This window comes from Pseudopipra pipra, chromosome 2 (assembly GCF_036250125.1).
Source record: "Pseudopipra pipra isolate bDixPip1 chromosome 2, bDixPip1.hap1, whole genome shotgun sequence".
Lineage (NCBI taxonomy): Eukaryota > Metazoa > Chordata > Aves > Passeriformes > Pipridae > Pseudopipra > Pseudopipra pipra.
The window spans coordinates 43,337,456-43,362,188 of record NC_087550.1 but is presented as its reverse complement, the minus strand read 5'-3'; the positions used below and the strand labels follow the sequence as shown (position 1 = coordinate 43,362,188).

Sequence of the window (24,733 nt, the reverse complement as noted above, 5' to 3'; positions counted from 1 at the left end):
ACCTTCATCCTCCTGCTCTTTCATGAAGTACAGCACCACTGCACTGAAAGTGGTGCACACTTCTTATTCCCTAAGGAGTTAAGAAAAAGCTCCTTTATTCCCTTTTTCTTCTATGCTGGATTATTTTCTGTTTTTTGCATTTTGCAGTATTTTATGCCACAGGAACAATGCTCGTGATGTGGATGTCCCTTTGCTTTGATGTTTAGCCATCCTTGAAGGGTGTTTACTGCTTTGCATGCTTCCTTGTTATGAACACCCTCTCTTAAATAACCTGACAGTGTGACAAGTTATTTAAAACCACAAGTAGATATATTATTAACTGTTTTTTTCTTTTAAGTTTTTTTGCTATATTTAGAGGCACACTTTTTTGATAGCACAAAGAAAATTGGTAAAACTTGTATAAGATCAAAGCATCCACTATTTATATTTTTTGAATGTAATCCTTGGATGATGCACCATGGGCTAGCCAGAAATTTGATCCTTATTGACTCTGCTATCTAAGAGAAAAAAGAAAATAGGTAAGAACTAAAATAGTAATTGGAAATGGCTCCTGTGGAGGAAAGCTATCATGAAGCAAATTGATTCAGCAGCGGCAGAGTTGCTTTATTGATTGTACGTCCTTAGTAAATTAAAAAGAGGACCAAATACGTTAATCTTCTATGTGCATGCGTGTTTGACCATGGCAATTGAGAATGTTCTGCCAGAATAAAGACACATATAGAACTGTGGGAATGTTATCTACTTCAGTCAGTAACAGAATTGTCAGAGATAAGAACAGAGTTCTTCAAAAACCCTTCTGGGTGAAATGTTCTTTCCTGTGCTCTAAACAAAGGATAGAGGAAATACTCTTGCTTGGTTTTTTTAAGCATTCAGGTACGGTTAATCTAAATAAAGGAGTGAAGCACAGGAATTGCACTGATTTTCTTCAAAGGTTCACAGTAGGTTCCTTAAATTTGATTCTCTGTCTCAATTGCAATGTCAAATTTGTTGTTAATAGAAAAAGTGCAAAACTGTAATATATTCTAGCTGAAGACCTCAGTCTGCTTCATAAGTGAAAGTCAGTTTTGGATTTGGATTTTTGGCTCTTCTAATTACTGCTAATTACTTAATGTCGTTGCCCATTTGCAAGTAAATTAGTCCTTTATTTATATTTTCCTTCCCATGTCATGGGAAGCAGCCACACAATGTGAGATTCCAGTACAGTATAGAAAAGTAGGGAGCAGGAACAGAGGTGGGATCCTGTGCTAGTGAGGATTAGACTTGCCAGATGCTACAGAGATAATCTCCTGTTTTCAGCCTCAAATTCTGCAGCATCATAAATTTTGTTTCACATATTTCTTGTTGGGTTAGAGTAGCTGAAATTCAGCCAGGAGGACATGCTCTTCTCTTATCTATTTTCCTGCCACGGCTGCCTGAAAATCCAGTTACCAGGGATAGTTTTGTGGCCTGTCATTCCTGATGTGTTATCTATTACAGAGCACTCTGAACCTCTGTTGGTTTGGATGCAGTTGTTAACAGTACAGGGTTTGTGGAGCATCTTCTGTGAAGAGACTCTAGGACCATGCAGTTGATGGGGGGAAAGGAATTGGAGATGCATGAGGTGAAGCAGCACAGAAGCAGGGAGCTGGAGGTATTGTTTCCCACTACTTCATATGGAGCCTGGCATGTGGAAGTGAAAGGGAACAAGGTCCTCTTTTGGGCCCTGAAGGGAAATGGGAACTGGAAGTGTAGGGGACCCAGTGCAGGTCTCTTCATTGACTCATGGGTAAAAAGCTCTGCAAAAACCGAGCTTTGTAGCTACTACTGACCCAGAAAGACTGACAGTGGGGTGGCGGAGCCTCCAGGAAGGAATCCGGGCATGCTTGTGTTCAGTTTATTTTGCCATATTGTCTTGTCCCCTCACACCTGTCCTCAGCAGCAGTGAGCCAGAGAGGCAAAAGACAAACTGAGATATCATCTCACCCATTTCATCCTACCACTTCACTTTCTTTTCTTTCCATGCTTTTCCTTTCCTTGTCTGTTGGTCCTGATTAGTTATCTTCTGGTTTATTTGCCTTGCAAAACAGCTGCATCTTTTTACGGAAAGTTGGTGCTGCTCATGCTTTATGGGACAGCCTCCCCATCAGATTTGTAAAGCCACTGTGTTTTCTCCTTTTTCACTCCATGCTTCTTTGACATTACCTAGAAATTGCAAAGTGCAAGGGAAGGAGTACAGTACCAAGTGGCTGCCATTCATCTATTTTGTAGCTATTGAAGTGTTTCATAATCAGAGCTTATAGTTGTGCTTTGTTCCTCTTCCCCCATATGTCTCCACCCCTTTCAACCCTGCTGTTTCTTATCCTTGTCACTTCTTGCCTTAAATTTAGATAGCCCAATAGGAGAAGCTGTGTCACTCTATGTGAGTGGTACTACAGCATAAATAATTTTTTTCCTAAAAATGTAAATGCCCTTGTCGTTTGCTTCAGTGTGCACAACATTAAATAGTAATTGTTGTAAGTGGCAATTTGTAGTGTTTAAAAGTCTTGGTTATTCAGTCTCTGTCTTGCTGTGTTTTTGTGCTGAATGACTGATCGTTGCACCACTGTTTTCTCTTTGTTAAATGCATCTGTATGCAGAAGCAGAACTGCTCAATTTGTTTCAATCTGGCATACTGTAGTAAGTCTGCTTTTAAATTGCATATTTAGTAGGTTACAAATCAGGTGGCAGCACTTTCATGGTGCTAATTCTCCAGTGTACCAGGAACTGCTGACTTGAATCGTTTTTGACCACTTTTATTTCTCAGTAAGTCTTCTGTAACTTGTTTGGCTTGCTTAAATTACCTGCTCCTTATTTTCCACAGCAAGAGTTTCTCTCATTTGGGAAATGTAAAAGGATAACATTCCTAGCCCAAGCGAAAGCAAAATGTACCACTGCCATCTGGGCTGTGAGATTGGAATAAAGCTGAAAGCGTTACCTCAATATATTGCCATGGCTAGAAGCCAGATGGCAAATAATAAAAGGATGGTCTGGTAGTTGGCATGTTAGTCAGGATCTTTGGAGACTGCATGTGGTTGTTGTGCTGCAAACCTCCGAGAATGTGGGCAAGTTGGAAATTATTTCTCTCACCTAATACTTCTTATCTAAATGTTATGTATCTACAGAGTTAATTGTCTCAGCTCAGTCTGCTGGAATGGATAAGCGTTTCCAGAGGGTATAGGGCCACTCCACATCACTTAGCTCTACATTTTACACTAGGATGAATAGCCCTGTGGAGAAACTTGTCTCTCTGCATAGATATCACAAAAACACAGTAACTGATGGTCTTAGATACAGCAAATGAACCCTCTCTTCCTCTTATGCAGTTGCCTTTAGTTGCGAGGTAGTAATCCTTTCCTCCCTCACAGGTACATGTAGAGATTGAACCTGTGCTACTGTGTTCTTACAGAGAAAGTTTTTACTGTGAAAATAAAATTTTATGTACATTTATATATATAAAATTTTAATTATATATGCATATCTTTGTGACTGCCTGAGATTTTTGAACACAGTGCTGAAGGGGAGAGATCTTTACGACAGGAGACCTGGAGACTTTTGCATCCCTAGGAAATATGCAGCTGTTCCGTAGCAATATTCGGTTGAACATGTTAGAGAGGCAAACGAAGCTAGGGCTTGAGAATACCTGCTATGTATATGAAGCTCTGTAAGTCACGCTCATTCACAGTGACTGGTTTTGTTTCTTTTTAGATTGTGATGGATTTCAAACACCCTGATGGCCATACCGTGGCAATTTTGCTGCCCCGATGCAGTTTATTGGTGATGACTGGAGAATCCAGATACCTGTGGACACATGGGTAAAAGTCCCTGCATTGCTGATAATAGAAGAACAATAAAATGTTGTTTGTTTGCTTTATTAATGACATTCTGTATTTAAAATTGCTCTGAAAGAAATCAAGTCAAGTTTTATAATTAATATACAAATTCACTCCTCTGCTCAGTTGCTGCTCAGGTTAAATTATAAAACTTGGGGATTTAGGAAGCTGATTGCTAGTCCCAGAGATGTAGTTTACTGCTGCTGTCACAAGTGAAGTTCACTGGGAAATCTCACTCTCTTATATTGGCAGTGTGAAAGTTCTTAATAACTCTGAGCTGGCAAAGAATTGATTTTAGTGCAATTAGCTTCATCTTTTCCTTTCTCTCTTTTCAGCTCACAGCTTTTCCCATTGGATCACATATGCCAAAGGCTTGAGAGAGGGGCTGGTTTAGGAGAGTGACTTCCCTTGCACAGAGGGCATGAGGGTGACAAAGGGTAGTCTTCCTGAGCTATTCCCAACTGCTTTAGGGACATTGTAGCTGCCAATAAGATTGCATTGTACTGAGCAGGTTTGGAAAGAGATCTCTTGAAATATGTCTTGATGTTTTGCCTATTATAGAATTTAAATACATACTTTTTAAACTGTGACCCACTGGGAGATACTTACAATAGGAGTGCTGAAATTGGCAAAAAGGCTGAAACCTTGACGAGATGTAAGACTGACAGTAATGCACTTCAGGAGAATATGGAAACCCTCATATTGGACAGAAATGCCCATGGTAAACATTTCTTCCTTTGTTTGACCCAAGCTGTCACTGGTTCAGCAGTCAATTGGAGACACTAATTACATTCTGTGTAAATTGAACATCAAATCCTTTTATTGACAGAAAATTTTCTGCCTTTTAATTTTACTGGTTAATTTGTATTATGAAGAAGGATGAATATGAACTCCTTGATGACCTTTACGTTGTTGATTTTTATAGAGCTCTTATACCACCTGTATATTCCCTCATGAAATAAATAGTTGTAGAAAGCACTTGGTACTTCTGATGTGCACCATTATAGAAGCCCAGGGCAGTGAAGTCCCTTGGTTTTCGACATACAGGACTGAACATGGGTACCAGCGTTATAAGCTTCTTATTCTGTCCTGTCAAGTACTGTCAGTCATCTTTTGGAAAGGTTATCTACGACGCTGAGAACATAGTGCAGTCAGTGACACTGTCAGTGGGCAGTCCCCAACCCCAGGCATCAGGCAGCACCATGGGGCTGGGCTGAGGCCAGATTGGAATGTTAGCCTGGGGGTCAAGACAGTGGCCATGCACAGGCAGAGCTGGGGATGCATTTGGGGATGTAACTAGAGCAAGGCCTAGTGGGGTAGCTTCCCTTTAAAAGTATCTCCCGGGGAAGAAGGGCTTGCCCTTGCTGAGGTATCAACTTTCTCCAAGGCTACCAGCTGTGCTCCTTCCAAGCTGGCCCTGGGCAGCCACACTCCCAGGAGGCAGAAGGATGCATGCCAAGCACTTGCAGTACATGCCAGCAGGCATTCAAGTTGGGATAGTGCACCTGCCTATTAAGAACTGGAATGAGATTATTACTTAACTCACTTGTACCTTCAAGTGATGGTTGTCTTTTGAGAACCAATGACAAACTACATTTGAAATGAAGATCCCAGGTATTTCTACTTACATATAAGTGATTCCTGTCCCAGTGCTTGTCCACCTTTCCTAAGAATAGTTTTCCTGTATATTTTTAAAAGTGGTAGTGGGTCAAGATACTCAACAGGAGTAACCTTTTCATCATGCTAGTGGAACGTAGTATCACAATCAACAAGATTAATCATCCAACGAGAAAGTGTAGTTATTTCACTTGCACACATAATGTCAAAAGGTGGTTAAGGTCGGTTGTGATGCCTTTTATCTATACCACAGAAGTCAAATTAGAGAGCAAAAGAGTCAGTTTTGAAATTATTCTGGAAATGTTTTTGATGTGTATACTTGGATACCAAGGAATTAGAGACTTAGTTTTGATCCCATTAACAAAGTGCACGAAAAAAGGATTTTTGTTCAGTTCTCTCTGAAAGAGAAACGTATGATTTAGAAATAAGCTATACAGTGTCATCAAGAAGGACAAAAGATGTATGGTTTTTTTGTCTCATAGGTGAAAGTAAAATTCTGACTATTCTGATGAGGTTCATTTGTGATTTTTTTTCCGATGAATTTTATTTTTGGTTGGGTAGCCTGGCAAAACTCCATTCATGACACTGCAATAGTAAAACTCCTCTGTGCCAAGCAAGAGGGTGTAGAGCATTTTATTTTTGGCATTGGGAATCCTGTTTTTAGCCTAGCCTTTATCAAGAGTTCTTGCTTGTCATATAGGTAAAAGGAAATTATTAAGATTGAAACCACAACCTTGAAAAAGAAGACCTAATGTCTTATCTTATTGATGCAGGTACAAAAGAAAATCAAATAAAAAATCTTCTAACTCAGGATTTTAAGTTCTGCTGTCAAGGGAGTCTTGGGCATCCTCAGCTGATTAATTCATCATAGCTCCATTATCTGCTGTGAGCAAGGCAGTTCCTTATTAGATCCCATGGCTACCTTGGGAGATTTCCATTCTTCAGGCTATTCAGTGTCTCCTTTTTGCAACATCTGTATGGAGCATCAATATGCTGCTTCCTGACTTTCCGACAGAAAGGACCTGCACCCTTTTTCCCTGATACTGCATGAGAAATCAGCTTTCCTGCAGCAGGAAAGCTGGCATACAGCAAAGTATAGGAATGCTTATCAGGCTGCAGGATGTCTTCTCGGCATTTGGGTCGTTCTTGGTTAAGTACAGGCACTGGTTGACAGTTTCATGTGACCCGCAAAAAAGATCTCGTAGAAATTTGAGATGAGATTGAATGGCCAGCTTTATAAAAATGTCAGACACCTTTTTTTTTCCCCCTTTTAGTTTGACATGTGAGGGTTTAACTCAACTAACAAATATGGAAGTCAGTTTTATGCTGAGAATTTGTCCTGCTGCAATTACTTGGAAGTCGGCATTTTTGAAGGGGCTTCACTGAGAGGGCAATTCCTTAGAGATGATTTGTTTGTTTGTTTGTTTTTTTCTTCAAGAAACTTCTGCAGTAATCTCCTTGATGACTAAGTACAGGAAGCGTTTCAGTGTGAAAATAACAGCTTTGAAGTGCTGAGCTATTTCCCTGAAGAGTTTCCATTTTGTTCCAAGAATATCCACTTTTTCCCATTTGCAAGTGATGGGAAGTTACATGTAGATGCAGCTGTTTCTCTTCTCACATGTTGTGTTTCTGATTTTACTTCCTCATTTTCCATTTCTCAACTTTGAGAGAGATCCATTTGTAGAGCTATTAAAAATTCTTGGGTTTGGTACTTTTTCATAATGTAAACCTCTTCATAAAATTAGAGAGCTCATCATCAATTTAATTTTATTAATTTTGTACATGTAAAAATATTTTTGTGTTCCTCTAAGACCCATGCCAAACCCAGAAGTGCTTAAGAAGCTCTGTTTCCAGTTTGCTTGCTTGCTTGCTAGGTAGATTTTGCTCAAGAAAGATCTACAACAGAAATTCTCCCTTTAAGCAGTTTAATAGATCTCCCAAGAGCTTAATTCTTTGCATTTTCTGCTGTCAATAAATGGAAAAGCAATTTTGTTGTAAAGCAGAATTCATTTGAGAGGCCCATTTGCAACAAGAAACTTCAATCTGCTAATGTAGACCTCAGCCAATTCTATGCTTTTATACCCATAGCCACCATTTTTAGTAGCATATTCTATCTTTACCATACATATTTTTATGTCACATTGTCATGGTTTAACCTCAGCTGGCAACTAATTACAATGCAGTTGCTTGCTTACTCCCCCCACCCTGCTGGGGAGAATTGGAGGGAAAAAGTAAACTCTGTGGGTTGAGATAAGAACAATTTAATAATTGAAACAAAATAAAATACAATAATGACACTCAGAATGATGATAATAATAATGCTAGCAATAGTAGTGAAAGGGAGAGAGAGAGGAATGAAAACCAAGTGAAACAAGTGATGCCCAGTGCAGTTGCTCACCACCCACTGACTGATGCCCAGCCTGTCCCAAGCAGCAATGGGTGCCTCCTGGCCAACTCCCCCCAGTCTGTATACTAAGCAGGACACACTATGGTTATGGAATATCCCTAGTTTGGGTCAGCTGTCCTGACCAGGCTCCCTCCCAGCTTCTTGTCCACGTGCTCTCTGGCTGAGCACAGGAAACGGAGAAGTCCTCACTTAGATTAAACACTACTGAGAAATAGCTACGCCATCATTGTTTTTTCAACATTATTCTCATACTAAGTCCTAAAGACAACACTGTTGCTGTTAGCACAGATACTAAGAAGAAAATTAGCTCTATCCCAGACAAAACCAGGACAAAAATAAATATATTAAAAAAATTAAGTCCTAGACAAATAAACAATCAAACTTTATGGAAGAAAAGGGAGGGAGGGCAGGGAAATGTAATCACTTAAAAATAAACAACACTTTAATTAATGTCATTAGTTTGTGTCAGCTCTTTTGTCTCTAAAATTGAATAAGTAGAAAACTGAGAAGCAGTAGTATGTTAAATAGCATGTTGTGATCACATTTGTCTTAGTTTATAAGAATTGCCTTCTTACAAAGATGGATTTTTTTTTTCTGATGCAAATTGAATTATACCTTTATTTTGTATTACTTTATTTTAGGATCACACCCCGAAAATATGATATCATTCAAGCATCTGAGCGTGGGCAAAAAGTTGGAACAATCACTGCTGATGTTGGAGATATAACATTAAATCGAAGGGAAACGAGGACATCATTTACATTCAGGAAAGTGAGGAGAAGCCCTTGCAATTGCAGTAAGTGTCTTGAGGCAGTCTTCAAGTCAAAATTGTTATTTATCACCAATACATAAGCTTTCTCTGGTTTGAGCAAACCAGTTTATTCCTTTGGGTAGTTTTGGCAGTCCTTGTAGCCATTCCTGGATGGCTCAGGGTTAGGCATACTATATGGCTTAAGTTGGTTGCATTCATGTGGTTGCTGGAGTTTCTCTATACAAGGAGTCAGTTGGCTTGCTCCAAAGCCAGGCAGGTAATCTGGAGTCTTGCATTTCATTGACACTTCAAGTGCTTAAATAATGTAACAGAATAGAAATAACTACTATTCTTCGGAAGTAACTACTATATCTCAGTTTTGATTGTTTTTTGAGTGGGCCTGTAATTTTGTGAAAGTAAGTACATTAGAGAAGGAGAAGCAGACATATCTGCAGTGATAGAGCCATGTAAGTGCCTTAGGGCAGTACAGATAATAATAGACAGGTGGCTCAGTGATTACATAGAACTGAAATCCATTTGTGCCCTGAGAACAGAATTTCAGAGGCTGAGTTGCAATGATGTCATGGTCTTTGGCATTGGGGACACTATCACAGTTCTGAAAACATTAACATAGGAGGATTAATGATCACTGCAGACAGCCTCTGGTACATGTGGGCAGGTTGCTTGTTTTCAGGTCATCAAACACTTCTGCAGTTTGACCTGCATTTCAGTTTTTAAAAGGTAAAGGAGGAATGAAGCATTTTTGCATTTTAATATTTCGCTTTTAATTTTATTTTGCTAAATGCACTTAACCCATAACGAATCACTTAAAAAATTAATGTTCTTTAACTGTTGCTATATCTAGTTTACTCATCTGTCTGTGACAGCCAGAAAGGACAGCAAAGACTGGTACAACCTTCATTTCCCCACAATGACATGGAGGCCTCGAAGCTGGAGCAAGAATACGTACACAAGGTGTACGAAGAGATTGCCACACACTTCAGCAATACCAGGCATAGCCCATGGCCCCGAATTGTAGAGTTTCTAAGGTCCCTGCCAACAGGATCAATAGTGGCTGATATTGGCTGTGGTAATGGGAAATATCTAGGCATCAGTGAGGATTTGTACATGGTAAGTAGTAGCTACTGTCATTTCCTTTCGTTGGTTCTAGTGTTTATTCTGTTGTGTTGTTGTAGCATGTTGGAAGTTCAGTTGTGGGAAGAATGCCAAGAACAGAAAGCTGTTTCCTGGTCCAAGATCAATTGCCAATTGTGTTAGGTTTCCACATGTGTTCATTATGTACATTACCCTTTTCTTTTTTTCAAAGCCACTTTTGCTTTGCAATTCAAAATATGTTAATAAAAAAATAGTAATGGATGCAATGGATTGAAAAATTGTAACGGATGGTTTAGCCTTTTGTTGTTGAATAAACTTGTTAAAAGAGAAAATGGTTGGGCAATTTGAATGCTTTCAAGAACTTTTTCGCTTGGCTCATGCACAGGTAGTGCAATCTACATGTCCCTGAAATCTCCATGGGCAGCACTATTTTTCACATATCCTCTTCAGTTCCTTTTGGCCTGGTGGCATGTCTCATTTGTGAATGATGTCATGTTTGACTGTCCCACCTCTGGCTCTGTGCATAGGCCCAGTAAATATGCCAACAAAAAATTCACAGGGAAGTCTCAACTTTGGTACAGAGTTCTGGTCTTTCTCTCACTCCCTTTTCTTCACTTTTAGACAGTTCTGACATCATTCTTGCTCATGTTCTCTCTTTCCCTGTCTCACAGTCTGTACTTAGTCCAGTATTACTTCTCCCCCTTCCTATCAGGGAGACATGAAGCACATACAAATATGAACCAAGAGATAGTTTTTATTGCAAATATTTCAAAGACTTTTTGGAAAAAAAATACAAACTTCCTGTTGTTTTAAATCCCCAAAAATCTCAGAGGAGTGTGCATCATGGTATCTGCTCTCCCCGTTCCAGATCTGTCTGATTTTTTCACATGCTTGTACTGTGAAGCACTTTGAAATCCATCAGTCTTGAAAACTTCTATGTAGAGCAAAGCATTCATTATTGATAATAAAACTTGGAGTTATTTGTCTGTTTCAGGAGTTTCTCTCTTGCTGTTTATATTCAGCTAAAAACATAAGTTGTTATTTACAACCCTGTCTGTATTAGTAATGGATTTATTTGCCTTACTGTTCTTATAGGCTAGAATAACATCAAGCAATGTATAAGTAGGTGTGTTTATGGCTGACTGCTGTAGCCTGCATATAATTATTAACGTTGAGTACTTTTCAGTCTTTCACTCCTGACTGCTATTTAAAAAAATCAGCATACCTAACTAGAGAGGAGCAACTTTTATCAGGGTCCCATGAAGATCAACTGGTCCTAGAATGAATTTGGTAAATTGCACTCGTGGAGGTTTGTGGTAGACTTTTAAGGTGAAATCAGTGCAAGGTGCTGTGTTCCAAAATTGGCAGCACCAGTCTGTTTCCTGAAGCCCACAGTTAACCAGTTAAGGGAAAGAAAAATCACACATCAGCTGGCAGTCAAAGGAAAGCTAGCCCCTTTCCTCTATTACTTTAGGAGTTACCTCATTCCTTATGTGTCTGCAGGAGAAAGACAAAACATGAAAAATAACAGTGAAAGGGAGGAAACTTTTAAAGAAGTAGTTCAGACAGTTGAAAAACAGAATCTGGGAATTGCTTCATTCAGTTGGCCTCCCTCAACATTTTATTTTCCACTGGTGACAAGTAGTTGTTCTTGGTGGAGACAGACTTTAGACTTTGCATTTGCTTATTTTCATCTACAGGTCAGCACAGTGTCTCAGGAGGATGGATGTAACTGCTTCCTGAAGGCAAGCAGTGTGCTGTAAAGGTTACTTTATGCTTTTATGTTTTAAGTAGCAGTGCTAATGGTAGATCAAAGCTAAGGTAGCTCTCTTGGTGGTTTTAAGCATCAGGCACTGTCTGAACATATCTCTGCTGTGGCCTATGCTATTGTATTTGCTTCAGTTTCTTTGGATGATTACATGCAGCCTTATCCACTTGAGTATCCTTGTGTGACAATGAAATGCACAAGGCCATCTATGCTCAGCAAAAATGACAGTGCTGTAATGGCTGCATGATTCTGGCACAGTGAGAGAGCAGCAATAAAGAGCAGCAATTTCATGACAAATAAATTCAGATTAAGAATGTTTGAGTTAGAGATGGAATCCATGTCTGATGTAGCTAGGACAAAGACTGGAGAAAGGTTGAATTTAATAGAGTTTCAGATTACTTTTTTTTTCTGTCTCGCCCAGCTTTTTTATTGTTTGAATGAATGCAAAAGAGAGACATGATTTTAGGGTTGTTTATCCACAATTCTCTCCCCACCCAACCTCATTTGGGGGAATTATTTTAACAGATTTTATTTAAGTGCTTTTAAGCTTAATATTCATATTTGTAAGAAGGGCTTTTATGGAATGCTGTGTCTGAGCCTTAGCCATTCCCCCCTTACCACAAAGGTTTCATTCCAGAGCCAGTTGACATTATTATAAGGATCTCATCAATTTTTATGAACTTTAGCTTTGTCTCCTAGTTTCCAGTGTTCAGGTAGGTGTGGTGATGTGTAAATCCCTGAAAGAATGTTCAACATCATCACAGGGCTGGCGTGTGAATGAAAGACATTGAAACCTTTCAAATTTGTGGTTTACATTTTTAATTGAACTAATAAACCGGTGGGAAATCTAGTTGCAAACAACTGAAAATGCCATTGGGTAGATATTTTTCTTTATATGTAAAGAAATTACTCTCCTTGACAGAACAGTGATGCTAGGAAAAAAATTGTGGCTATGCAGGAGCCAAAATTATTTGCTTTAATACAGATGTTCCTATTTCTGTAGTGTGTGTCATTCAAAGGTAATTGGTAATATAGTTTATATTTCACAAGACCTTGTAAGACACCCTTTTTCTGCGAGATGTTCTTCTCTGTTTCCTGCATTATTGTCCCAAACTGGGATTCACTGGAACTTTGTAAGAATTTGATTTTTCCAGGGTGTGGGGAAGAGAGAGGATTAATATTTGCTGTGGTATGGTTGCATAATGTTGGGTGGGTTTTAGTTGCACTGGGTTCATGCTTATTAAGAACAGATTTCTCTCCCAAGGACTTATTAGTAGAAAGTAAAAGCAGGAAGGACAAAACTAATTAGTAAAGGTATACCTGGAGCAAGTTCATCATATTTTAGCAATTGAAGGGTGAGACGGAGGAACCTTTCCTGCCCTTTTCTCTAAATGGATAGCAGTCATTAAATTGATAAGAGATCTGGGAAGAGAGCTCAGAAGGAACTGGGCAACAGCAACATAAACCCAGAATGAATGCTGAGTCGCTCAGCTTGGTTCTGTTGCTTTGTCATTGAGAAATGAACTGCGCGTCTTAGACATACCGCTTTGTTTCCAGAGACACCCTGGCTATGTGCAATGGAAAACCAAAACACTACGTGAAAGGAATGCTAAAAGCCTGACTTAGACCAACTGGAGCAAGGAGATTTGTCTGTCTTGCTGTGGTTGTGCTGGCGTCTCTTTTTCTATGTGTGTGTGTTTGCTGGAATGTAATTTGGTTCCTTGAGGTTCTCATGCTATTAGTTATAGCTGAGGTATTTCTCTGGGGAGTCACATAATTCCATTCGGTGGCTGGATTTCAGAATTAGATGTTGTTTTCTTCATTGCTTTCTAATGTGCTGAATAAATCAGGTTTCCAGATACTTAAATGAACTAATTCTACCAGGTTAGTTATAATGAGATAATGTAGAAAGAAAATATATGATGGTGGGCAACCTCGACCTGTCTTTACCTATATTTAAGCTTCCAAGAGAATTTATCTTTTGCAGGTTTGCAACACCATTACAAAGCAAGCAATTTATTTAGTGTGTTTTGCCCCCTAATGATCTATTCCAAACCATTGTGTTAAGTAGATTTTATAAAATTTACTGTAGCTACTCCTGGCTGAAATGGTGGAGATGAAGGTGCCTAGAAACATGAGAGAGCAGGATGGGATATCTACCTGTGTTATCTGTTCCCAGGAAGGCAATACAGGGTTGCTGCAAACTCAAACAAATCACAGGTGTTATATTTGTTTCTTCCTCCCTTCTCCTCTTTTCTCTTGGTCTTTTTTTGTTATTTTTATTTTCTCAAGGTTTGTGTTACCCAGCATGCCCAGAGTGGGTGTGGTTTGCCTGGTGAAAAATCCAAGAAGCCTGAGAAGCCAACCTTCTTTGGGGAAATACTAAAAAGAGTAGAGCAACTTGCTGAGAGGTGGACTCACTAAGAGTAGATGCAGCTGAATAGTCAGCCATGCTATTTGAGATATATGTGAGAAATTGATGGGACTGAGCAAGGAATTTGATTTAGAAAACTGGGAAAACAGGTATAAGAAATGATTGAGAAGACTCATAGATAATAAGAAATGGAGAACTGTTAAAATGTATACAGCTTATCTCACCAAGAGATGTACTAGATTTGGTTGGATTTGGACACGGAACTAATAGTAGTTCATCTACCTTTCTCCACTCTTCTGGAAAAGATGTCAGCAAGGACAATAAATATCCTGTGCTGAGCATAAAGATTAGAGATATGGACTGGCAAAAATTAAAGCTTTCCAGTTATATTTTGAGGGTTTTTTAAAAATGTTTGAATACATATTTAATTAGAAAGAGAAAAATAAACCTGTTGTTAATTAAAACAGTCTTTTGAACTCTTTTCTGTAAATGAAGCTTCATCACATCAAAGCTTCTGCATGCTTTAGAATGTAGAAATCAGTTAGTAACGGAATTGGGAAAAGCTGAGTTTGGGATCTCTGGCCCTTGCTATAAATGTTTTCTGTACTCATAAAAACCACAGATAGGCTCATTTTCCAGCTGCAAGCTGGCATTGCACTACGAAAGTTGTCTGGGTATTGATAGCTTATTGTTTTCTAAGTGACTTAAACCAATGTATTTTGGTTTTTACTGAATGCATGTCTCTTGTAAACCAGTAAATGCAGGAATGTGTGATTATGATTATTTTAAAATATTATACAGAGATAACAGTAGTAAAATAATTCTAAATTTTCCTAGCTTCTGCACCAGGCATCTGTGGTGACTTCCTCTGTTCACCATTTATGCATATATGTATAGCACCTATTATCACATTTACATTTAAAAACACATAAAGTTTAGGCTAAGATACCTGTTGTAGAGCAGCTGCGCATTCAAAGTGATCTATTTCAAGGTCTCCATTTTCATTGCAAAACAGCATCTTTTTGCTGTTGGGTGAACATTGGCTTTAGTAAGTATGACAATACAAGTAAGCCTGACTTCATAATATTTGATATAATTTAGATGCAAATGAGGACTTTGCATTCTGGCAGTCATGCCTTTGTTCTCATTCTCAGTTCATTGGATTTCATCAACATACATTGTAGTCCTTTTCAAGGTCATTTTGGGAACAGAGGATTGCATTCCATTATCCAACCTGTTTTCTCTGTAGATATGGAGGGCCAAAGCAATTCTTTCTGGGAAAGCTTGCTGTCAGTGGAAGCTGCAAGTGTTCTCCTTCTGCCAGCAGTGAATTTGGTCCTTTGAGTTTTGTTATTAAGTACTGCAAGCTAATGTCTTAATTGCAGAAGTAGTTAAAGGCACCAGTAATGAGGTGTGCAATTGCCAACATGCAGGTTGCCAGAGTAATTTAAAGACACTTCAGTTGGCTTCCAGTGTGAAGTGATGGGGATTTATGTTTACTTCCAAGTAAACACAAATTTCTTTTTTTTATTCATGAACAACTCTATTCACTCAGTGCTTCAGTAAATGTGAGAGGCCAAGAAATACATGGGAAGAAAGCAATACTAGGATTGATCTTTTCAGGTCTTTTTATTGGTAACTGGCAGGACAATATGTACATACTCATAGTGCTATTTTTGTGGAGGATTATCTTGTGTTGTCAGGTTGGCATTTTCACAACTGTTTCATTTACGTTGGATCAAAAGTCAGGGACCTGACTAGAAAGCGGCTCATCTGGAAGCTTTCAGGATATATGACTGGAACAGAATTCTAGTTTTCTTCAAAACTGTGATGGTAGGCTAAAGGATAAAATGATTTGAACTGATAAAATGAAAAATTATGATGGAAAACAAATATATTTTAATCACTGCAAAAGAGATTTTTAATTTTAGCAGTACTGTTGTCTCTGCTGGGTTGATTAAGCAGAGCAAGTTGTTTGTTATTCTTCTTGTGTCAAAGATGGTTTAGTATTCTTTCAGTATTGAATGCAATAAATATTGTCAGCAGTAATTATTTAGGATTCTGAACCTGTTCTCTGCTATCTACTTCTTGCTGGTCATTGAAAACAGAAATAAATTTAATATTCTTATACAAGCAGAGTTCGATATACAACCTGGTAGCAGGGCTTTGGTTAGAGTGTTCAGTGTGCATGGCAGATGTGAAAATGAGGGTGGTGCATGCCTCACTCTTATTTCTTTCTTTTAGAAAGGGTATTGATCAGTTTGGGTTTACTGGTTTTTTGCAAGCATGTAAAAAAGCTTCTTCTAGATGCTGATTTTTCAAAGTTGGTAAGTCTTGCTGTCTTTGGCATGGACACTGGGCAAAGTTTAAAGGGGCAAAAACCAGATGTTTTATGAGGTGTTCAGAAATGGTTTTTAGGGGTCATTTCACCTGGACTGTACAGAACCTTGGAATATGATGTTGTGCTTAAATTTTTTGTGGATCATGATACTGAGGGGTAAGAAGACTGTATCTGAGCACTTCCTTACTTCCACTGAAGTGAGAAAACCTGATTGTGATCAGTGTCACTGTATGACATACTATAGTGATGCCACTGAAGTCACCAGATGGTCATTTGCACTAGTAGATCAGCTTTTGTTAGTTCAGTACTTAGGTGCTTCAAATGTTGTCAAGTTAACAAATGGCAATTGAAATGGAAAGAAAATACTGAGGTTAGGTCACTTCTCATTTTGCTGATTTCAAGATACTTTGAATTAGTTTTGAAGAAAAGTTGGGTTGAAACCTGGTCCATCTTAAGCTGGTTCAAAATCAGGGTGGTATAATGAGCTGTCTACTATCAAAATCAGGGTGGTATAATGAGCTGTTTACTATCCAGTCTTCCAGCTTTGTTTTAAGTTAGCATCAGGATTGTTTTCTTCTTGTCTATACCTGGGAACCATATATTCCTCTTAAGGCTATTTTCTCACTCTCGCTCTTGTTTTGATTTCAAACTAAAATGTGTTCCCTCAGTAGGAGACTGTGATGACTCTATTACTGTAAGCATCAAGTGAAAATCATTTTCCAGTTTTGTAATTATCCTCTTATGAAAAGCTTAACAAAACACTTTCTGTTCTAGGTTGGCTGTGATCGCAGCAAAAACCTGGTGGATATTTGTGGAGAAAAGCATTTCCAGGCTTTTGTCTGTGATGCCCTGTCGGTGGCAATACGCAGTGGTTCCTGTGACGCCTGCATCTCTATTGCTGTAATACACCATTTCTCAACAGCAGTAAGTCACCCCTCCCTGTGCTACACTGTGCTGCTGTACTGCTGTGCAGAGCTGCTAATACTACAGTGAAAGCAAAAGGGAAGACCAAAATGGGAAGAAGTCGAAGGTTTGCACTCAGTGTAAGCAGCTGTCAGAGCAGACTTAAGTTGCTATGCTACTGCTGCTTCTTAGACTTTTCTGTTCATATTCTCTCTCTCCTTGTCAGATGCCTTTGCTCCTCCTGGGGCTCTGCTTTGGGAGTCAGGAGCTATATTTCTTCCTGGCTCGGATCTTTGGCTCTTAGGCAGATCTTGTAGTTTTGGGTTTTTTCCCCTCTGTGCATTCATTTTCCATCTCTGAATGAAAGGGACACTGCTCACTGGTCTGCTTTATCTCTGGGCTGTGTAAAGTTCTCCTGGCAGGAACTGCGTGATGGTAACAAGCTTCTAGACCATGAAGCCATCTTGGGGCCCCATGGATCTCTCAATACCAGAAATGCAGCAAATGTTTCCAAATCCAGTGTAAAAAAGTAGAAAGAAGTCTGCTTTGGAGAAGGCTGACGTGTTTGTTTGGGTGGTCAGAGGACCTGTGTTTAAGCTGTAAATCTGACTCCTTCAACTGCAAACTTAGGGTGTGCATCATCAGGTTTGGTAGATTTGAATCTGGGATTTTAAATAATGAATAACCTTCTTGAAGAGGCGTGCATCATTTTCAGATGGACTGTTATGCTCAGCACAGGACTATTTTCAAATGGAAAGAGAATAATAAAATCATTTAGGTTGGAAAAGACCTTTGGATCATCTAGTCCAGCTGTTAACCCAGCACTGCCAAGTCCAGCACTAGACCGTGTCACTAAGTGCCACATCTACATGTCTTTTAAATACCTCCAGGGATGGTGACTTCACCACTACCCTGGGCACCCTGTTCCCATGCTTGACCACCCTTATGGTGAAGATGTGTTTCAGTGAGAACCGTGTTTAGAAAAACGTCTTGGCTTGCACATAGTGATGGACTGTATTATGAATGAAAATGAGTAGTGAAAAAATCCCTTACTTTTAATTCTTATTGTATCTTGGGGGGACAGTAAGGAGGCGTTGCTGCCATTCTCCTTACTTTTTGTTTATGTACTAGCTTCACGTTTCTGCTTTTCCTTTCCAGGAGCGGAGACTGGCTACTATCCGTGAACTAGCCCGGCTTCTAAGACCTGGTGGAATGGCACTCATTTATGTCTGGGCAATGGAACAAGAATACAAAAACCAGAAGTCTAAATACCTTAAGGAAAAGAATGGTAGTAAAGGCAAAGAAAAGGAAATCAGTACTGGCACAACCCAGAGATTGCTTACTGATCAAGTGCCTGGAAGCAGCAGCCAAGACTCAGCATGTTCTGACCAACTCATTAATGACTTGAAGGACGAAGGCTGCGATGCAAGGCCAGTAGGAGCAGACTCCAAACTGCCTGTTCACACTAACCGAACCTCCTTTCAGTCTCAAGATTTGCTGGTTCCCTGGCACCTGAAAGGTGGTACTAAAAAGAAAGAGGAAACTGTTGATACAGTGTTGGTTCCAGCTGACTCCAAGGAATCACAAGAAGTCAGCCCTGTTTTCCACCGCTATTACCATGTATTCTGTGAAGGGGAACTGGAAGCAGTGTGCAGATCCCTGGATTGTGTGAGGGTTCAGAAGAGTTACTATGATCAGGGAAACTGGTGTGTGATTCTAGAAAAGTTGTAGCCTGTGGTGTTTCCTCCACTCTCTTTGTTTTTTGCAGTGTGAAAGGTATTTTTAATGCAGGCTGCAGCTATTGCCTCTTTAAAAATAGCAGAATAAAGACTGTGTTTGAATTAATAATGGTGGCTAGCACTGTGTGCATATTTTAACAAAATAATGGCCAAATTCAGATACCACATCTGTAGAGTGTTTACTTCTGTGAATTACAGTGGAGAGGATTAAGTGGGAAAATACTGGCCATGCAAATCAGTGTTGAGCTTTTAAAGACAAAGGGCCTGGTTCTCCCTTCTCTTACACTGGTTTATGGTGGTGTAGCTGTAGTAGTCTCTCTGCAGCCCACAGGTAATTGGAATGGAGCTCTGGGCAGGAAAAGCAGAGTTGTTTGCTGTGTAAAACTGTGGGCCAGGGAGGAGGGAATGAATGGCATGTGAAGTAGTTTGGGTGAAGAGTCAAAACATTGCCTCAAATTTGATCCTGCCTGTTTTGGTATCCATGAGGGGTCACAGATCTCTTTCAGTTTAGAATTTACTCTCTTGGTTGTGGTAATAATGGTTTCCTCAAAGAGAACTGGAAAATCAGTGGGGATACCACAACCATTTTTCTCTTCCTTGACTCTCAAACACCCACAATTCAGGCTGTCACTCCCCAGATTTCTGTAGCTCTTCATTGTAGTGTTGTTTGAAAGCTCCTCTGAGGTGCGAGTTGCCCAGCTGGAATACCCTGGCCAACTCTGCTAGATACCTGTGTTCCTGTGAGCACAGGTTTCTGTGCCAGTAGCACCAGGACTCGTGTTGTGGGGTGACCCTTAGATCCCCCGGCGAAAAAACCAGGAAATATGTTAAAGTGAAAGCAATATTGGTGCAGATTTTCTGCAGGGTAGTTTCAACCTCTGAAAGTTGGCAGTGGAACAAGTTTTATTTACTGCACTTCAGAAGAGCAAAGAACTGGAGTAGAGAGGAACTGATGCTGGGCTGGCTGACTCAGCAGCCCTTTTGGCTGTGGTCTGCAATGACTAGCACAATTTATTTAACACAACTCTTGTGCTATCCAAGGGGAGTGCCACCTGCAATGCATTTCTAGAATTAAAATATACTGGGCTGGCTTTTGCAGGGTGAGTGGCTATTGGTGCCTCTGGAAACCAGGGCTGCTAAGCTGCCTGTTATATTGCTTTATTACCTATAGTTGTAGCAAGACCTATGGTATAGGCAGATCATGTTGCTGCAACTGATGGCATCTAAACTGAGGTGTCCACCCTAAATCATGTGGGAACTTGGAGATCAGCTGCGTGCCCTTGGCCTACTCCTGCCTGCCTCACAATTTAAAGACTGCTGTGCTGGCAGTTTGCTTGCAGTCTCCATTTCTCCTGGGCTCCCATCTTATAATGGAGAAAGCCTGATGGGAATGACAGTGGTAAGAGAGGAATTTGCTGCCACCACAATTCACCTCGTGTGTGTCCTGCTCACTGTCTGCTTCCAAAGAGCCCTTGGGGAAGATCTCATTCCTGAGCTGCACATATTGTCCTAACTGATTTCTTTCCTTTGGGCTACATGGAAGCTTGTCTGTGGCTGTGAGCCTACTTGTGCACATTCAGGAGTTGATTTGCATGCATTCAAGGAATATCACATAGCTGGAAGCATGTTTTCCATCAAGGTCTCTGAGCTGGCTTCAGTACTGGGACACTGTGTCTGAGTGCAGCAATGCGCCCAGTTCCCAGCTGGACTGTGGGACCAGAGCTAGGACGCAGTGCCACACAATGTCAGTGTGTCCCTGGTGAGAGAGGGCAGGAACAGCCTCTGCTGGGTGTCTGTGCAGTGACTGACTCACTAAATTGATCTCCTGTTATTTCTGATTTTGTGAATTGCATTCATGTAGAATAAAGTAGGAGGACCATGGACTACATCTCTCAAGCTCGCTATCTGCATGGCCCTGTGTTTGCTGGTGCCTGGACTCTCGCTGAGCACATGGCAGCTGCTGTTTGTACATTTGCCTGTAGGTGCATTTTCTGTAAGAATATACAGTGTGCTGGCAAGAAACACAAGCATTGCTTGAAACAGTCTGAAGCGTTGCCATATCTTGACCTTGTGTGACAAATTAGGAATCAAGTCTGCAGCTGTGCTCAATTCCTCAATGTACTCCTGTTCTGCCTGGGGATAGCTCAGAGGTGCTGCCTCCAAATTCACTGCTGGCTCTGAGCTGGGCACAAGGTTAAGCAGTGTTCTAACCTGGGGCTTGAATGCATCAAGTTGACATAAACCCTGAACAGTTGAATGCTAAGTCACAGCAGCATTTCTAATTCATTTCACCCTAGCTCAGAGCAGAAAGTGTTACTCTCTATGTCCCAGGCAGCCCGATGGTGATGGGTCTCAGCAGATGTTGGTTCTGGAAGGAGGTTGTGGCATGAAGAACACAAGCTTGGGCAACGCTGGTTGAACAGGCACACTGGGTTGAACATGCAATACATAACTCCTTACCAAACAGGGTTTTCCTGGCTCTTCTGAGGGCTGTGAGCTGGAGGATGGTCACAGCAGCAGTCAGCTCTTGAAAGACGCTAAAAGAGTTAAAAGTACTCTGACATCCTCTGGAAATGTTATGAAACATTTCTTTGATTAAAGTCAGGCAGCCTCTTCAGATGCTCAAAGAGGAATCAAGTGGTGAAGGAGAAAATGACAAGGGAGGATGGCACATTGATGTTAACAAAATGTATTGCAGACATTTACTGAGGAGTTCTTCCAACACAGAATTAGGTGCCACGAAGCTGCCCTCTACCGTATTCACTTGCCCCTTTTTACCTCCTGGAAGTGTAATGAAATGAAACTCTTTAAGGTGAACAATTGGATTTAAATGTTAAATGTTTCACAGTGCAGTGGTTTTCATAGTACTTATGTTCCTTTTTTGGCCTTATTTAAATAACAAGTGTGCTTAAATGCTTATTCATTTGCAGTCTAGAAGATAAAAGGAAAGCAAAGCTCCATGTGGGTATGACCTGTGCTGTGAATGCAAATGTCCCTCCTTTGGCAGTACTCCCTGATGTCCCAGTCATCCTCAAAAGTCCCTCAGCACACCCAGAAGTAGGGAGGTGGGAGTTTCTGCTCTGGCCCAAATATGACCCTTGGTTTGGCTCCGGGCACAGGCAGACAAATGTCTGGTGTGACCAGAGGTGGCTGTTTGGGGTTCCCTGTCCCCTTTATTCCCAGCTTCCTGTTCCAGAGACCACCAAGGCTACCCCTGACCCTGCATTGAACCAAATATTGCACTGTCCTGTCCTGACAAAGCAAGTGCTTCAGAGCATCCCTGGGCTTAAAGCTACAGAAACAATGATGTGATTTGTTGTCCCAGGGGCAGACAGAAAATGAAACCTGCAAAGCACGGAGGACTTCTTTTAACTTCATAGAGTGATGTCCTGGTGCAGCCATGCCAATCACAAAAACTCCTTCAGACCTCAGAGAGGCTGGATTTCCCTTGAAGTGCTCATCTTAAGTTTAGCAAGGAGAGGTTTAGGGCAGCAGATGGCACAGGGCAAAATGCTGACTGCATTGCTTTGCTCACTGAGAACCACAAAAAGCTGCACAGGGACCACAGCTTCTCTTCAGAGAGTTTGAAGGACTGGCCTTGGCACAGTGAGCAGAAGATGAGCTTTTCTACTGCTCCCCAAGGCTATATGAAGGCAGCATAGAGGAGAATGCAGTAGTAAATGTGAGAAAATTCTCTTTTATCAATTTATAGAAATGGCAAGAAAACTTTCGCAGGACAAGGAAACTTACAGAAAAGAATCCTTTATTTGCAGCGCTGGGTGCAGTCCCAAGCCACCCGCCTGGAAAAGCACGCCCCTCCAAGAGCCCGTGTCTTTTTTATACTCTTCAGTTACCCAATATCTTGAATATTCAGCAGGTAACAAGTATTTTACCTTAAAGGGTACTTTTCAAACCGGCGGGTGGGTGTCACTCTCCCACCTGATTGGTTCCTCACTTGATTGGTCCCACCTGATTGGATCAGGGCATACCCCCTGTACAGCTTGATTGATTGGTGACGTACCCCTCTGTACATGTACAGGGGGACCCCCCTGTACACAAAGACACGTGGCCGATGTAAATTTTCCATCTATATATTGTATCCTACCTCGGCCGCAATATTCCCTTGGTGTACAGCCCTGACGGGGCCTTTCACCTTACAATCTTCGCGAGACGCCTGAAATAAAATTAAATGGGAGGTAAGAAGGAAGTCCCAACACCCCGTTTCCCACTTACATAACTTTACTTATAATAAAACCAGATTATTTTATTTCTCATATAAAGGCAATTTGCCCTGTTTTTGAACTTCTCCAGAAGTTTTAATATGATGGAAGTATTCTTGATAGATTTATATGTCAGTCTTTGATCAAAACATTAAAATCTACTTGATAACCTATTTCTGGTGAAGCTTCCAAATGATCATTCTAAGAGAATATTTAGGTCTTTTCTGAGCAACAGAAGTCTTAAGTTTGCTATTTGCCTGTTTTGGTGGTATGCTGTTGGGTTTTTTTCCTGTTTAGTGTTTGTTAGTATTTCAGAACTGTTTCTCTATTTTTAGTGAAGTTTGTCAAGATCTTTATTTTTCTGTGCACAACAATTTTCAGCATGGTTTTACTGAAATCTGTGGTGAAGAAATTGTGGATGTCTGTAGTGAAGTTCTGTATGTGGAAGAAAAAGACATTTCCATGTGCACAGAACAATACAAAAAAACTTTATATTTTAAGTAAAACATAAAAAAAGCCAATATGGAAAAATTTCAAGTACTCTTCCCTATGGCAAGTCATGCTTCAGCCATTGGACTGGCTGGTTAAGTCTGTTTTTACCTGTTTTATGTCAATCTGGAAGGGGCTTCAATGTGCAGCCCACAAATTTCCTTTGTCACTGGGTCCATATTTCTGCAAATTTCAAAATTTGGATTACGTTAGCTTTTCTGCCTTGCCTTCTGTATGGGTAATAGGGTGTACTATCTTGGCCCCTTATGTCTCTCCTTTGCAGTTGTGAGAAATATCTCTAATTAAAATTTAGAAGACGGCCAAATACAGTGAAACAAAGAACTTTATTAACAGCACGCTGGGTGCATGAACTCGTGACCTGGTTTGAGAGCACCCCTGGATGGGAGGGACGAGCCCTTTTAAGACCCTTCGCTTAGCATAACCACTCCCTCGCTCCTCCCATGCCAGGCCTCGCTCTTTTCTTCCTTAAAAGGCGATCTTTGCTTTCTGATGCAGTCCCTTGGTTGTCCTCATCCACCTATCAGGTTGTTTCCCTGCCCCTGGCCGCATGGTTCCCTGGCAGTGAGCCCAGGCTGGTCTCACCACCTTATGTTCTTCCCGGCTTGCCTTGGCACTGTAATAGTAAGCAAAGAGAACAGTAAGTAACAATAAGTAGCAGTAAGCAGGCAGAACTATAAGCAGAGCAATAGGCAGCCCCAAATAGAACTGTATGTAGCAGTAAGTAAGCAGCAGCAATAAGCAACTCCAAGTAGAACCACAAGCAGTCCACTAGTCCTTGACCACAAATTAGTTCTCCAATCCTTTAAATAAAATGGCTCCCAAGTGCCCCAGCACGAGGCAGCCACGGAAACCCCTGCTTGTAATAAAACCATCCTATTTATTTCCTGCACAATGGTGCCTAGAAAATACTGGAGCAGTGTGCTACTAATAGCCTGTCCCACAGCTGTGTGATCCTTGCTCCCCTTGTCTGTATCCCTATCTCTTTCTACCTTATTTTGTACATTCTCTGAGGCGTGTGCTGTTTCCGTTTGCACAGTGCGAGTGCAGCTGGCTGCTCCTCTTCTGCTGTATTTCACGTAGGGTTTGGTTCCATAGGCTTGTTCCTCACCAGCAAAGGCAGATTGACACTTGTCTTAAAC

At 40.6% G+C, this 24,733-nt stretch overlaps 1 protein-coding gene across 4 annotated transcripts in view; it reads left to right on the top strand.

Annotated features, from left to right (window-relative positions):
* ALKBH8 (alkB homolog 8, tRNA methyltransferase) overlaps nucleotides 1-18,973 on the top strand; it is a 47,972-nt gene extending 28,999 nt beyond the window's left edge. For all 4 annotated transcript variants that reach the window (XM_064645215.1, XM_064645216.1, XM_064645217.1 and 1 more), the window contains 5 exons: nucleotides 3,724-3,830; nucleotides 8,514-8,668; nucleotides 9,489-9,754; nucleotides 16,997-17,146; nucleotides 18,284-18,973. In XM_064645215.1, coding sequence (XP_064501285.1) covers nucleotides 3,724-3,830; nucleotides 8,514-8,668; nucleotides 9,489-9,754; nucleotides 16,997-17,146; nucleotides 18,284-18,856 — 1,251 coding nt within the window. In that variant the 3' untranslated portion in view covers nucleotides 18,857-18,973. The remainder of the gene's footprint in view (nucleotides 1-3,723; nucleotides 3,831-8,513; nucleotides 8,669-9,488; nucleotides 9,755-16,996; nucleotides 17,147-18,283) is intronic.
* The last annotated feature ends 5,760 nt before the right edge of the window (nucleotides 18,974-24,733 follow it).